This window comes from Macrobrachium rosenbergii, chromosome 23 (genome assembly GCF_040412425.1).
Source record: "Macrobrachium rosenbergii isolate ZJJX-2024 chromosome 23, ASM4041242v1, whole genome shotgun sequence".
NCBI lineage: Eukaryota > Metazoa > Arthropoda > Malacostraca > Decapoda > Palaemonidae > Macrobrachium > Macrobrachium rosenbergii.
In genome coordinates this window covers 17769956-17785994 of record NC_089763.1, presented here as the reverse complement: position 1 = coordinate 17785994, position 16039 = coordinate 17769956, and the positions used below count along the sequence as shown (strand labels likewise).

General features: G+C 33.3%; 1 protein-coding gene across 17 annotated transcripts in view; it reads left to right on the top strand.

Moving 5' to 3' along the window:
• Positions 1-16039, top strand: part of LOC136851321 (heterogeneous nuclear ribonucleoprotein 27C-like) — a 56006-nt gene that overhangs the window by 7606 nt on the left and 32361 nt on the right. For all 17 annotated transcript variants that reach the window (XM_067125348.1, XM_067125343.1, XM_067125351.1 and 14 more), the window contains exons 2-3: positions 14530-14737; positions 15087-15273. In XM_067125348.1, the coding sequence (XP_066981449.1) occupies positions 14530-14737; positions 15087-15273 (395 nt within the window). The remainder of the gene's footprint in view (positions 1-14529; positions 14738-15086; positions 15274-16039) is intronic.

Sequence of the window (16039 nt, the reverse complement as noted above, 5' to 3'; positions counted from 1 at the left end):
TGGAGTCAACATGGGCTAGGCTAACTTGTAAACAAGAGTACCATTCAAACCTAGGCTGTGTTGGGGTACTGTCGTTCAGATGTCCACAAGTTGGGTAAGGTACTGAAGAGTGTACTGCTTTTTCTTGAAGAGTTTGCATTACATTGTAAAGTGTGATGTCTGGCTACTTTAAATAAACTTACACTTCAGCTTGAATTTTGTCGTGGAAGTCAGTCGACCATAACCGGGCTGGTTTCAGATGAAATGGAATTGATGTTAAGTTTATCAAACTACACTACTAGCTACAAGCTTACTTTTTCTTTTGCCCAGCTTACCGAAGATGATAGCCTTTAGCTTAAATTGAGCATCTTCAATTGAAAGCAAGCTTTGCTCATCATAGGAAATATTTCAGAAAGATGAAAAAATGTCTTCAGTATTACCTTTATTCACATCCAGATTTTCTTAATATTTGCCCAAAATTAAAATTGTTTAAAATTTTCTTTTTCCGTTATCATATAGCCTATTGAGATTCAGTATACTTTTACTGAAACTAAAATCATATTGAGTTGAAAATATCTTCATGTTTTAGTGTATGTTAGCATTTAATTTGTTAACATTCTGATCTTTATTTCAGTAGAAAATTACAGTAATAGTTTTAGAGGTACAAGATTCTCTTTTATCTTGTTTGTTGGGGACCTCAGTGGGAGCCAGTTAGGCTATTTGATTGGTTGTGGGAAAAGATGAAATGAGTGTACTAAAGGGAGGTATTCTAACTTAACCTAACTTAGGTGTGCACCTTCCTTACCTCATAACTTAGGGCACTGTAAATAATTATATATAATAATTTTGTGTATTATTTCTGAAAATCTTTGGTAAACTGTACGTTAATCAGAACTTGTGGAAATATCACTGAGATGGGAGGATACATTTCTGTATGTTGCTAACTTCCCCTACCCCTTACCACCCAAAATCCCCAATTTCCACTGTAGGCCTGCATACTTGTGTATGATGTAAGGGGTCCAGTATCTCTGAAGCTACTAATTTGCAACTTGAGTGAATATCAGAAATGTCCAAAACCAAAAAAAAAAAAAAAAAAAAAAAGCTCTACATTTTGCAAACTGACTGAAATAATCAAAGAATGAGGGTCTCATGTTATCTGGAACAAAACCCATCGTGAGCCTCACTCACATAAGTATTAAAAAAAAAAAAAAAGGTCCTGTTGACAAAATTTTTTTATTGATGTGTAGATCCCTCGGTAACACTAAATTTGTGAAAAGATTTATTAAGCATTGCATGATAAATTATAGATACTTCAGAACTATAAAAAAAATTCTAATAAAGTTTAAAAAAACATGGAATTTGAATGAAAATTTAAAATATGTCATGGAAATCGAAGGGTTAGTTCTAATTGTTTCAAAAAAGAAATTAATTTGCTTTTTTAACTTTATAATTTTAAGAAGTAAGAGATACTGTATATAAGCCTAGGATTCTACTTACACTCAACCAGATATTAAGTATATATTTATTTTAAAAAAGCTGATGTATTCAAGTAATAATGAAGTGCAGAACAGGTTCATAGCCAAACAAGGGTTGTTTAGTTAACTCTTCATTTGTTGGCAACCAGCATGCAAGACTTCCATGTAGCAGGACATTTGCTATCAGAGGTTAGATTTTACATTTATAAAATAATGTGTTTATGATTAAAAGTTACTGTCATTACTGTACAGCAACACCGCAATTTAATGGACGTTTGGGGGTGTCCCCCCTCCCGGTAAGCTACGAAATCCATTAAATAAACAAAGAATGGTAAATAGCTAACAAAATACTGTACCCTGGAGCAACTCGGTAGCTTCTAGTGAGTAGTTCCAAATATAATTGATATCCTATGTTAACGGGTATTTTGATATTTTCACAGAAGTGAGAATATTTATTCAATTTGAGATAAATATATATGTGTGTGTGTGTTTGTTTGTATATATATATATATGTATATTCCTGAATGAATTGCTTCTGAAAAATATGCACAAAACAGTACTGGACTGTGTAACTTTTCAAAAACAGCCGATTGCTAACCGATGTCAACTACCGTATCTAATGCATGTTTACACATTGTTGCATTACAGTTGTCAACTTCTGAAAAACTTGTTAATTATCAATGGTGACTTCCATAAGTAAAAATAAATTTCATTTTTATGCATCCTACATGCAATGAAAGAAAATGTCTCAAGATAGTATTGCTAAAGTTGCTGGCTGCGACTAGTTCCTTGTTGGGCGAGTTGATAGAGTTCTCGGCTAGCACTCTGCTAGGCCTGAGCTCACGTCTCCAGCCGGCCAATGAAGAATTAGAGGAATTCATTTCTGGTGATAGAAATTAATTTCTTGGTATAAAGTCGTTCGGATTCCACAATAAGCTGTAGGCCCCGTTGCTAGGTAACCAATTGATTCTTAGCCATGTAAAATAAGTCTGATCCTTCCGACCAGCCCTGGAGAGCTGTTAATCAGCTCAGTGGTCTGGTTAAACTAAGGTGTACTTACTTTGCTGGCTGTAACTGTGGCTGAAGAAACAAAGTGCAGGCTGCTAAACGGTTTGGACAGGCAAAAACGATGCTCGAAACTGATGAATTACAGTCTTCCTTCATTTAAGATTTGTTTATAGACGAAGATAAGCTGTATTTTTCAACCAAGTTTTATTAATAAAAAAAAAAATATATATCCAAATTATGCTTCATTTAGCAACAAACAGTAATGGTATCAGTACAGCTGTATTATTTGACTTTTGCCAATGGATACTGTTAGAATTTCAGAGTACATTCAATCAATGAAATAAAATCTCTAATAAAATTCCTATACGAACTGTTTAAAAGGGGATTTTCTTAACAGTGATTAGCTATAGTGTAAGTTCTGAAAATACGGGTACAGTACATATATGCATGGAATTATACTTTACCCTACCCAACATCTCGGAATTTCTTAGCACCTGGTAGCCAACTAAACAAACATACTTTAAATCACATTTAAAAAAGATTACTTTATAAACATCAATTTAACACTGTTCAGTAGGCACATTTTATAAGCGTTAGCTTAACAATGTCCAGCAGGCACATTACATTAATGTACTGTACACTCTAGTTAGAACTTCTGTTACAACAGATAACCATGTACTTTACTTGTAAAACCAAAAGCTTAAAAATAAATTTTTATATTGCCGTTCACCATGAGTCTCTTAAGTAACGAAATCCCCTATGTTAAGGTCCGTTAAGTTGGGGTGGTAATGTATTTTATCTTGTTCATGTTGAATTTGGAATTTTATTTTATTTTATTTTTCGTTACGCTCTCGAGAGTATCATTTTGAGGTGTTTATTGACGTGTAAAGATGATTGTAGCATATATAGGTACAGTATATATTTGGTTTCAACAAAATTTTGAAAAGAACTTGGAGTAATTTGCAGTATGGTGGAGGCTGATTTTTGTACTGTATTAATCCTTAAGGGACAGGCTAAATGTATATCAAGCACACCCCTAGATCAGGCACTTTAAGGTTGGCCAATTTAAGAAAAAAACATGTCAGTTGGAAGAGGAAGATATGCAAATGCACATGGTGTAAGAAAAAATTGTTTTAATTTTTCCTTACATTCCTCAGGAATTTGAAAAAAGTGACTCTTTACAACCCTGTGTGGGGCCTCCTTTATAAGATACTCATAAAAAATATAAATTTTACCAAGTTATGCATGTTTTTTGTAATTTAATTTATTTTGTGAAATTATAATTACAGCCCACACATTATCATAACTGATAAGAACTGAAATCAGTAACAAATTCTGAGTATATTTTTGTTGTAAAAGATTTACTGAGGGGGGGAGATGCCGTAACTTTTTGTGAGGTATACATGTTTTTTCCTAATATTTCTTTGCACTCTGGAAAATTACAATTATAGCTGAAAAAATATTATCAAGAGATATGAACTAAACTAACAGCAATCCCTGGGTATACTTATGAGCAAATAAATAAATATGTCCTGGAGCTGCAAAGAGGCACAACATCCCCTTCTGACTAATTTCAAGGCATACTGATTGATGTCTGTCCCATACCGAGGTATTATAATTGCCATAAGTCATTTGTGGAGAATTGAAGTACTATGAACATCTTTCCCACTAAATTCGTTCAAACAATATGCTGTGTAGTATTAAAACTCATGTGGCGATTCTCATCCATTAAGGTTTAAAGATGTCTGCTTGCATAGATACTCATGAGGATTCCCATCCAATAAGGGTTAAGATGTCTGCTTGCTATGTTAGTATGTAATTGTCATCTTTCAGTGTTTTCAAGTCAGGTTTTCTCTCCTGTGGAGTGAGTTTTTTCCACTATTGTTAAGTTTGTTGCTAGAATTCCCATCTGATCCAAGTCTACCTAAGTCTTTGACTGAGGTACCCAAGAAAAATTATTAAAAATTAGCTAAAACATTATCCAAAATGGTTATGATTAAGGTTTAATTTTACTTGTGTGCATTACAGTGAAATGGTTTGTACCAGAAGGATGTCTGCAAAAGGGTTTATGAGCTATTGCTGAGGATATTAAGAAATTCCATTAAATTATCTGAAAACGAAGTGTTTGACTGAGCTTGGCCATTTACATCTTTGACTGGAACTCTCATTTTTGTGAAATTGCTAGTTCATGAACGCCACAATCTGCACCTAATCATATCTAAGATGCCAGATGGTTTGCACTCCAAAAAGAACAAAATCATAACATTTCTTTAAAACTTGTAAAATTAGAATAAGCAAAAGTCACAGATGGACTAAATGCCTCTTTGTACATATGTACAACAGATCTATCTCTCTTCTTTTTATATGTACATATGTACAACAGACCAGACACGTTCTTGCTGTATTTATATTCTGGAGAAGGCAATTAAAGCCCTTGTTGATCTGATTCCTTGTGTTACGGACTATCCCCTTTTTGGCCCTGCCACTCTTTCTGCCCATGGCTTCTTCCAGGGCCATACTGTCCACATCTTGCTATGGTTTTGTTTGTCCTGTTATTTGTTGTTTTGTATATAATATTCCTTAATAGGCACTCCTCAAACTACTTCTATTGTTGCCTGCCATTACAGTATTTGCTCATGAAATGAAGCCATTTTCTACAATCAGTCTGGTTGTTTTATTTGTATTTTTGTGTGAAAAGTTTATCTCAGTCCCTTCTATGGTTCTTTTCCAAGCAGTGCTTGGCCACTGCCAATGACTAACTGTAGTACCCAATGCTTTGTTTATATTTATTGTTGCATTCATTACAGGATTTGCCTCTTTCACTGAAGTATCTCCCTTCAGTCTAGATACGCTGCCAGGAATAACCCTCCCTCTTCCCTCTTCCGCTACTGATTTTTGTTGTTAAGTGATATATTTTCTTCCCATTCAAATCTGCATTTTCTTTTCCGTCTCTTGCCCCAAAATAGATTTTTCCTAGCCATAGTGTGTGCCCTCTCCCACCCAGTACTTAATCCAAATCTTCTAAAGCTTCTCTTCAAGTATTCCAGCTTATCATCTGAGAAAGTAGGACTGCAGATCATATAAGCCCCAAGCCAAACCTATCATTACTCCTATTTTGTTTTTTATTGCTTTAGAGCATGTATAGTAATACTTCGAACTTAAAAACAAGGTTAGGTTCCAGAACCCCATATGCAGGCAAGTACTTATTTCTAGATTTTAAATACTAAATATGACCCTAATCATGCTCCCAAAGTATTAAGCTAACTTTTAAAATGAAAAAGTTACTTTAAGCTAACTTTTAAAATGAAAAAGTTACTGTAATTCCATTTAAAAGTTAGCTTAATACGTTACCCTTAAAAAAGAAATAAATGGGTAATGGGTAGGCTGCTGTATTTGCCACACCAGCGCATTTACAGGAGGTACGTACGTATGCTAATGTTACCCCAAATTTGTGGAATGCCATTTTCTTTTTCACTGAGTAAAGGATGTTTTCTCTGCGTCACTAGGTAAACTTCATAAATCATGGTGATAACGAAGGTACACAGTTCAGTTAAATAAAGAAAATGTATGTAATGTTTTCAGTGGGTAAAGGTAAAATTCAATCGGTTCAAAATGTGTGCTGTACAGGAAAAGAAGTACACAGATTAATTTTGCGAGTGGGTATCGCATCTTGTAAAACCACACTAACTGATGTGCTGTTATTATATGTAATACAGGTTGCACCAGCACTTTTCTCTGAGGTTACGAAAGTAATTTTCACAGAATGACACTAATGCAACTCTTAGTTATGTCTGACATGTTTTAGTGAACAAATTCATTTTATGAAACCAGCGTGATTGAACAACCTCATCTTGACATCATGTGAGGTCCAAGTGACAAAGACTTTGCGAACGGGCATAATACACTAACTGTATTGCCTTTGTATCATATTTATGTACAAAAATATAAATAACACAAATTTTCCATGCCGATTTTACACTTAAAAACACTTTCTTGAGGATTTCACAGATGACATGTCTTTGAAAAAATCTTGTATGCCAATTAGTTAGGTTCCAGTGAAAAGTTTGCATGTCTGTGAATTTGCACAACTCAAATCGCATGAGATCGAGGTATTACTGAATACAGTATGTGAATTGGTATTACCATCTATGAGCCATAAATTTTAAATTTTCCCCTCCCCTTTCAGGCAGTACAGCCAAGAATGGAATTGCTCTTTCTCTTCTAGTGTAAACTGAATTTGTTCATATAGTTTATGTTGTCTAGGATTTGTTTACTACTTCTCTTTCTCCCTTATGAATATTCAAGATGACATTTATGCGTGTAACCTATTTGATGTTTTATAGGTTCCGTACATTCACTGTGTTTAAAAAGGGTTGAAAACCATTATATATAATATATATATATATATATATATATATATATATATATATATATATATATATATATATATATATATATATATATATATATATAAATAAAAGAGCCTCATGCAGAACCTAGCTAGCATTTTCATGGAGTGGTTTTAAACGGAAACAGTGGGTCAAGTGAATGTAGGCAATGTAAAACAACAACAGATCGGTAAGGTGTGTATGTAAGTGTAATAACTCTCTCTCTCTCTCTCTCTCATTCATTACTTGAATCTAATCCTCTGTACGTGTGCTTGTGTGCACAAACCACTTCAGTCTTAACTGGATGATCTCATTGGTGCTATCCCCAACCCCGTTTTCTCTCTCTCTCTCTCTCTCTCTCTCTCTCTCTCCCGTTTTCTCTCTCTCTCTCTCTCTCTCTCTCTCTCTCTCTCTCATACATTATATATTATATATATATATATATATATATGATAATCTACAGTACAATATATATACATACAGTATATATATATACATATATACAGTGAACCCCCGTATTCGCGGGGGATGCGTCCCACACACCCCTTGAAAAGGTCAAATCATGAATGCTTAAAACCCCTCTAAAAACACTTAGAACTGCCCATTTTGATAGCTTAAACCAAGAAAAACCCTGTAAAAATGCTTATGCCTGAGTATTTTAATAGTTTTATCACAAAAAAGTGCATTTATTCATGAAAATTATATGAAAATACAGTTATTAGTGAATATTTCTCAGTGAAAAATACCGCGAATGGGCGAATTTTCCGCGAATGATGGCTAGATATGTTCCACAGAGAAACCTGTGAATAAGGGGGTTTACTGTATATATATGATAGATCTATATATATTATATATATATATATATATATATATATGATAGTATGATAGATCTATATAATGTATATGATTATATATATATATATATATATATATATATATATATATATATATATATACATATACAGTAATACTTTGATCTTACACGATTGAAAGTTGCAATTCACACACCTGAACTTTTCACTGGAACCTAACTAATGGGCATACGCGATTTTTCACAGACACACGAAATTCTCTAGAAACCCTGCAGAAGTGGGTGTTTAATTTTGAAGTAATTTACAATTTTTCATGCTTTTATGCATAAAATTGTATGAAAAATACATTTCATGCTTTTATGTGTAAAATCTGTATGGAAAATACATTTCATGTTTTAATGTGCAAAATCTCTATGAAAAATGCATTTCACGCTTTCATGTGTAAAAATCTCTATGAAAAACGCATTTCATGCTTTCATGTGTAAAATCTGTATCGAAAATGTATTATTTTTATTTTTGTACATGCATAAATATGATGCAAAGGTAATTTCAGCACATTCACTTTGTGTACTTTTACAAGATGTGATACCCATTTGCAAAGTTACTGCACTTTTCAAAGATGATACCCCTGCAGAAAATGCTTGTTTAATGTTTGATGCACTTTTCAAAGATGATACCCCTGCAGAAAATGCTTGTTTAATGTTTGAAGTACATTTATAAGTTTTCATGCTTTTAACTGTAAAATCGATATGGAAAATTTATATTTATATTTCTGTACATAAATATCATACAAGTATTATGTCCATTTGTAAAGTCTTTGTCACAAGGACTTTACATGACCTTGAGATGAGGTTGTTCAGTCGCGCTCATTTGATAAAATGAATTCGTTAATGTAATATCAGAGATGTAACTAAGAGTTGTACAAGTGTCATTCTTTGAAAATTACTGTTCACCTCGGAGAAAAGTGCTGGTGCAATCTGTATGTGCATGTAATTACAGCACGTTCAGTTGGTGTACTTTTACAAGATGTGATACCCTTAGTTACTTCATTTTTCAAAGATGATACCCCTGTAGAAAGTGTGTTTAATTTTTAAGTTTTCGTGTTTTTAGATGTAAAATCAGAATGGAAAATTTGTATTTATATATTTTTGCGCATAAATACGATACAAAAGCAGTACAGTTACTTTATTACATTACCTGTACAGTATATAATTTTAAATTGATTGAATTTTACCTGTACTGTACTACCTTCTACGAACATTATGTACATGTTTTCGATATTTTATGGAATTGTACTTTTGTTGACTGACACATGACGTTTTGCCTAGTGACGCAAAGAAAACAGCTTTTACTCTAAGTGACAAAGAAAATGGCATCCCATGAATTAGGGGTAACATTAGTATACGTATGCACCTACTGTAAATGCGCTATTATGAAACTGTGCAGTACTCAATTTTTATGTCGACCATTTACTGTATTCCTTTTTTATGGGTAATAAGCTAAATTTTAAATAAAATTACACTAACTTTAGTTCATTTAAAAGTTAGCTTAGTACTTTGGGAGCATGATTAGGGTCATATTTAGTACTTAAACTCTGGAAATAAACATTTATTAGCATTTTTAAAGATCATGCCAAACTTGCGCGAAAATTCACCTTGCACAAGGGCTCCGGAACCTAACCTCACAGTATATATATATATATATATATATATATATATATATATATATATATATATATATATATATATATATATATATATATATATTTATATATATATATTATGTATAGATATAGATAGATTATATATATGTATATATATTTTATATATAATATATATAGCCTATATATTATGTAATATATATACTTTAAATCCTTTGACAAATGATCACTTGTGCACCTCACAGAGACATCCTGGATACTGTTCTTTCACTTTGCGAGCTGTAAAATACACGCTTTATTTTGCCAGAAACTCTCAGAAGGTTCTTGAGATAGGACAAGGTCATTTTTCGTCATAAGTCGAATTATAACCTGAGTATGTCTCGTGAAATTAATTTAGCTTTTTTTTTTTTTTTTTTTTTTTTTTTTTTTTTCGTTAATGACGACGTTGTCCGGTAGGGTATGTTTGTTTTGTGTAAAATAAATTCAAGATTCCATTTGCTATTTTCACTTGATTTCATCATAATATGAGCTTTACATATTTCACTTTTATCTGCATGAAAACAGCAGTAATATTTATTTCATGCCCAGTAGTTTTGATTAAAATACTTTTCTCCAAATTTTTTGTACAGTCGAGTTTCATCCATGTTGCCAGTGCGCAATAATTTAGTCATTAGGAGCTTGAACATTGTTTTCTCAGCTTCAGCTACAACTTGCTGCTCGAACTTAGCAGTGTATTTCCTTGCCAATCTTTTCTCCAGCTGCTCAAATTTAGCAGTGTATTTCCTTGCCAATCTTTTCTCCATACCGAATGAGGATATAATGTGAAAATATATCAGTCCTGTTCTACTTAACTTCGTTTGACTTAACGTCGTTTGTAACATAACTACGTACAGTAATTGTTTACACCGTACGATGGTTGAAATACAAGCAAAATGGCTGTTGTTATCTGATTTGGTTATTAGCAAAAAAAGTAGTTTCTCATTCGGTTGTTTATGGCTGTACACATTTATGCAAGAGTATAACATTACTAAGAATACTTTTATCATTCGTTTACTTTTTTAACTAGATGGGATAAAGAGATGGAGGAAAAGAAGTTGGTCTGTTGTAATTTGGTCTCTCTTGCTGCCTGATTGTATGCTGCTGCCTGCATCCACGTGAAATTTTAAAATATTTTATAAATATTGTATTGTTGGTATTAATTGCTAACCCCATCGCAAAATCGAGTTATCGTAAGGTGAATTATCGTAACTAGCATATATAGAGGAGAGATTTTTAAAGGTCAGTGTAGAGATGATAATCATCTTGTTTTAGTGACCCATTGAGAACTGAGGTTGTAGCTATTGTGAATTCTAGAAATCATCATCATTGTTCCAGTGCAGCACAACTGTCAAGGGTGATGGGGTAAACCAAATAGGGCCGATTATGTTTGATGTTAGGCACTTTAATAATTGTTCTGGGATTTTTGATAAATGGTTTTATGGTTTGCTGGTATTTTGAAATCCAGTATTGGGCATTTTATTTTTGACATTCAGTATGTTAATTTTACCTCATGCTGCAGTTGAGTTTGGGGATGGTACAGAATGGTGTGCATTTTATATATATATATATATATATATATACACACACACACACACACACACACACACACACACACACACACACACACACTAGACCCCCCGTATTCGCGTTCTCATGATTTATGGGTTTCTCTGTGGAACATGTCTAGCCATTATCCGCAGAAAATTCGCCCATTTGCGGTATTTTTCACTGAGAAATATTCGCTAATTACTGTATTTTCATATAATTTTCATGAATAAGTGCACTTTTTGTGATAAAACTATTAAGATACTCAGGTATAAGAATTTTTACAGGGTTTTTCTTGTGTTTAAACTCTCAAAATGGGCAGTTCTAAGTGGTTTTAGAGGGGTTTTAAGTATTTGCGGATTTTAGCTATTCCCGGGGGAGTGTGGTACACATCCCCCACAAATACGGGGGTTTCACTGTGTATTATTATTATTATTATTATATATATATTATATATATTTTTTTTTTATCAACCTATGAGATTTCCTATAACAGTTAATTGTGAAGTACAACCATAAGAATTTTAACTCAAATTCTGCCATGTAAGGTTGGCCCTCACGGATACGTAAGTATTGGTGCAGATAATCTTTCACTACCATTGAAAAATGGTGTGTTCTGTGGCCTTTTTTAAAAATTTTTATTTTATATCAATCTCTTAGTATACTGAGTATTTTCACTATCTTGAGTGGGTTACAGGAAACCACCATAATTGTGGGAGAAGGCACCCCCCCCCCCTTGCCCCCGGCGAATACCTAAAATCCGCTAATACTTAAAACCCTTCTAAAAAGCACGTAGAACTGCCTCTTTTGATAGTTCAAATAAAAAAAAAAAATAAATAACAAAAAACCCTTCTAAAAAGCACGTGGAACTGCCTCTTTTGATAGTTTAAATAAAAAAAAAATAAATAATTCTTATACAGGTATCCTACTTACAATGGGGTTAGGTTCCAAAAAACCCATTATTTGTTGGAAAAAACGTATCTCGAATATAGCCTACCCTACATTAGGGTATTCAGTACCATGTATACATATGTGGTAACTAGCCTACACTATAAAGTATACTCTATACATACACGGTGTAGTGATTATTAATATCAGCTAATTCTGGAGGTTCATGCAGAGTGACTTATGATAATTCAATACAAAGAGAAATTGAATAACAATTAAGAATTAGCTGAGCCTACACTATGGGATATCATATACATATACGGTAGCCTAGCCTACATTAAACTGTACTCTATATCCACACATCAATATTGTATTATACAAGCATCACTGTAACGAATATGCACCTTTTCCATGGATCTTTTAAAATGTTATGCTCTACTTCACTGTATCCAATAATATTGTATATATTCTTATATTGCTTTTGTATTATAAATTGCGATCAATGTTTTCGGTTGAAAATCGATTACGAAGTAAGTTTATTTCTCTGTATTTAACTCGGTTCAGAGCTCTTTTCTTGTTTCTAGTTAGCGTAAATGAATCTAGATACAGTAATACTTCGATCTTACATGATTCGAGTTGCGCGAATTGACACACACACGAACTTTTCACTGGAACCTAACTAATGGGCATACGCGATTTTATCACAGAGACACGAAATTCTCGAGAAACCCTGCAGAAGTGGGTGTTTAATTTTTGAAGTAATTTACAAGTTTTCATGCTGTTATGTGTAAAATCTGTATGAAAAATGCATTTCATTCTTTTATGTGTAAAATCTGTATGAAAAATGCATTTGATGCTTCTATGTGTAAAATTTGTATGAAAAATGCATTTGATGTTTTAATGTGCAAAATCTCTATGAAAAATGCATATCATACTTTCATGTAAAATCTATGAAAAACGATTTCATGCTTTCATGTGTACAATCTGTATCAAAAAATGTATTATTTTTATTTTTGTACATGCATAAATATGATGCAAAGGTAATTTCAGCACATTCACTTAGTGTACTTTTACAAGATGTGATACCCATCTGCAAAGTTACTGCACTTTTCAATGATGATACCCATGCAGAAAATGCTTGTTTAATGTTTGAAGTACATTTATAAGTTTTCATGCTTTTAATTGTAAAATCGATATGGAAAATTTATATTTATATTTTTGTACATAAATATCATACAAGTATTATGTCCATTTGCAAAGTCTTTGTCACAAGGACTTTACATGACCTTGAGATGAGGTTGTTCAGTCGCGCTCATTTGATAAAATGAATTCTTTAATGTAATATCAGAGATGTAACTAAGAGTTGTATCAGTGTCATTCTTTGAAAATTACTCTGTTCACCTTGGAGAAAAGTGCTGCTGTGAAATTAATTTAGCTTTTTTTTTTTCCCCCGTTAATAGATGACGTTGACTGTTTGGGGCATGTTTGTTTTGTGTAACAAAAATCATGGTTCCGTTCGCTATTTTCTCTTGATTTCATCATGATGCGAGCTTTACGTATTTATCGTTTATCGCCGTAAAAACAGTAGTGATGTGTTCTTTCATGCACAGTAGTTTTGATTAAAATGCTTTCTCTCCAATCTTAATATGATTGGGTTTCATCCATGTTGCCGATGCATGATAATTTATAATCATTAGCAGCTTGAACATTGTTTTCTCAGCTTCAGCTACAACTTGCACCATAAATTTAGCAGTATATTTCCTTGCCGATCTTTTATCCCTAGCAGCTTCAGCTACAACTTGCACCTTAAATTTAGCAGTATATTTCCTTGCCGATCTTTTATCCATAGCAAGTAAGGGTATAATGTAAAAATATATCAGTCCTATTCTACTTAACGTCGTTTGTAACATAACTACGGTAATTGTTCACTACCGCACAATGGTTGAAATACAAGCGAAACGGCTGTTGTTATCCGATTCAGTTATAAGCAAAACGACAGTTCACGTTCGGTTGTTTTACGGCTGTACGCCTGTACCTGTACACAAGAGTGTAACGTTACTAACCATAGTTATATCATTCTCTCTTACTTTTTTAAACTAGAAAATGTGTTGAAGAGATGGAGGAAAAGAAGTTGGTCTATTGTAATTTGGTCTCTCACTGCCTGATTGTATGCTGCTGCCCATGCCTGCTTGAAATTTAAAAATATTTTATAAATATTGTCGTATTGGTATTAATTGCTTAACCCCCATCGCAAAATCGAATTATCTTAAGCCGAAGTATCGCAATTCTAGCACTACCTGGTTACCTGAGTATTTTAGTTGTATCACAAAAAGTGCCTTTAGTCATGAAAATTATATGAAAATACAGTAATTAGTGAATATTTCTCGGTGAAAAATACCGCAAATGGGCGAAATTTCCACGAATAATGTGTATATGTTCCATAGAGAAATTTGCAAATAGGTGAATCTGCGAATCGTGGGAACGTGAATACGGCGGGTTTACTGTATACTTGTGGCACCCTGTGGGTACATTGAATGGTTTACAGTGATTGTTAGGAGTGCTGCCCTACATGCTAACAACTCCGGTAAAGGTTTGCATTTTATCCCCACTAGGTAAGTCGACCCATAGTTTTGGAAGACTTCCAGGCTTGAAAGGTTGCCATGTAGACCACAGATTAAAGTATATTATAAGTTATTGCAAACTTTGATGATGGTTTTGTCTCCCATTTATTTGCAGGAAAATGTTTGTTGGGGGCCTGTCATGGGAAACAACCCAGGAGACCCTCCAACGTTACTTTGGTCAATATGGTGAGGTCATTGATTGCGTCGTAATGAAGAACAGTGACACAGGAAGGTCTAGAGGGTTTGGTTTTGTCACGTTTGCAGACCCCAACAAGGTTGATGTTGTTTTGAAAAGTGGTCCTCATGAATTGGATGGGAGAACTGTAAGTAGTGCTTTTATCTTTAATTTCGTATTAATACTATTAGGCAATTTAACCAGGGCACTATGTGAAAGATTTGAATTGTGTAACCTTATATAAAATTTTAATTTTTTGGAAAGCATTCTGGGTTACATAGAAACTTGTAACTATGAGAAATAGGTTGTTTAAGGACTGCTGTAATGATATTATTAACTCAACAATATTCAGATTAATTTTGAATTTTTTCTTAAGGATATGAGTGGGCTAATTTTGAGTTATTTCTTAAGGATATGAGTTGTGTTTGCTGAAAATGATGTATAGAAGGTAAGAACTACCTAGCAAAGCTTAGCTTATATTTCCTTTTGTCCTTCAGATTGACCCGAAAGCGTGCAATCCACGAAGTATGCAGAAGCAGAAGAAAAATGGGAACTGGCCTAAAGTTTTTCTTGGGGGTCTCCCATCCAACTTAACCGAGACAGATTTGCGGAATTTTTTCTCGAGGTTTGGTGCTGTTATGGAAGTGGTGATTATGTTTGATCAAGAGAAGAAGAAATCCAGAGGTGAGTTGAAAGATATCATTTTTGTAAGATGTATTTTGCATAATTTTTTTTTTTTTTTTTTTTTTATATAGTGTACTTACTACAAATGTGTTAATTGTTTGTAATCCCATCTGCTGTAAATTACATGTTGGCCATGTGTATTTTTTTGTGCAGGATGGCCATCCATAGGAAAAATTACAAGATGGATAAGTTTTCAGGTGTAGTCTTAATAAAAGAAATTTTTAATCATTGAAGTGCTGGCAGTGGTTATGAATGAGCTAGTAGTTTAAATCATTTTAAGTATGTGTTCAGTAATTAAGGGTGGATGAATGTGTTTAAACTGTGCAAGGGTTTGATTGTTCAAATAGAGTTATTAGCATAATTTGGAGCTACTGTTAATTATCCTCGCATAATGTAGCTAATCAGAATTCCTAAGAATGGGAACACTGAACCTGGATTTTGTGTACCAAATGTACTTCAGATGGCCCTTATATGCTTCTGAAATGTAATCTTTGTTGTCTTGCATATTAGAATTTTGACATTTTTCTTTTTAATATAGTTGGGTTTGAGATCAGTCCTGTCAGGCTTACCCCAGCAGATGAAGTAGAAATACTGATAGGTTATTATGGATATTTAAGTGTAGTTGTTGATTTTTGTAACTTTCACCCTGACATTTTAGTTTTATTATATGGTTTACAGTTCTGTTATTGCATGAGCAGGCTTCTAGGTATTGTTTTGATAATTGATAAGATTTTGACCTTAAGGCCTATGGTACGATTAAGTATTG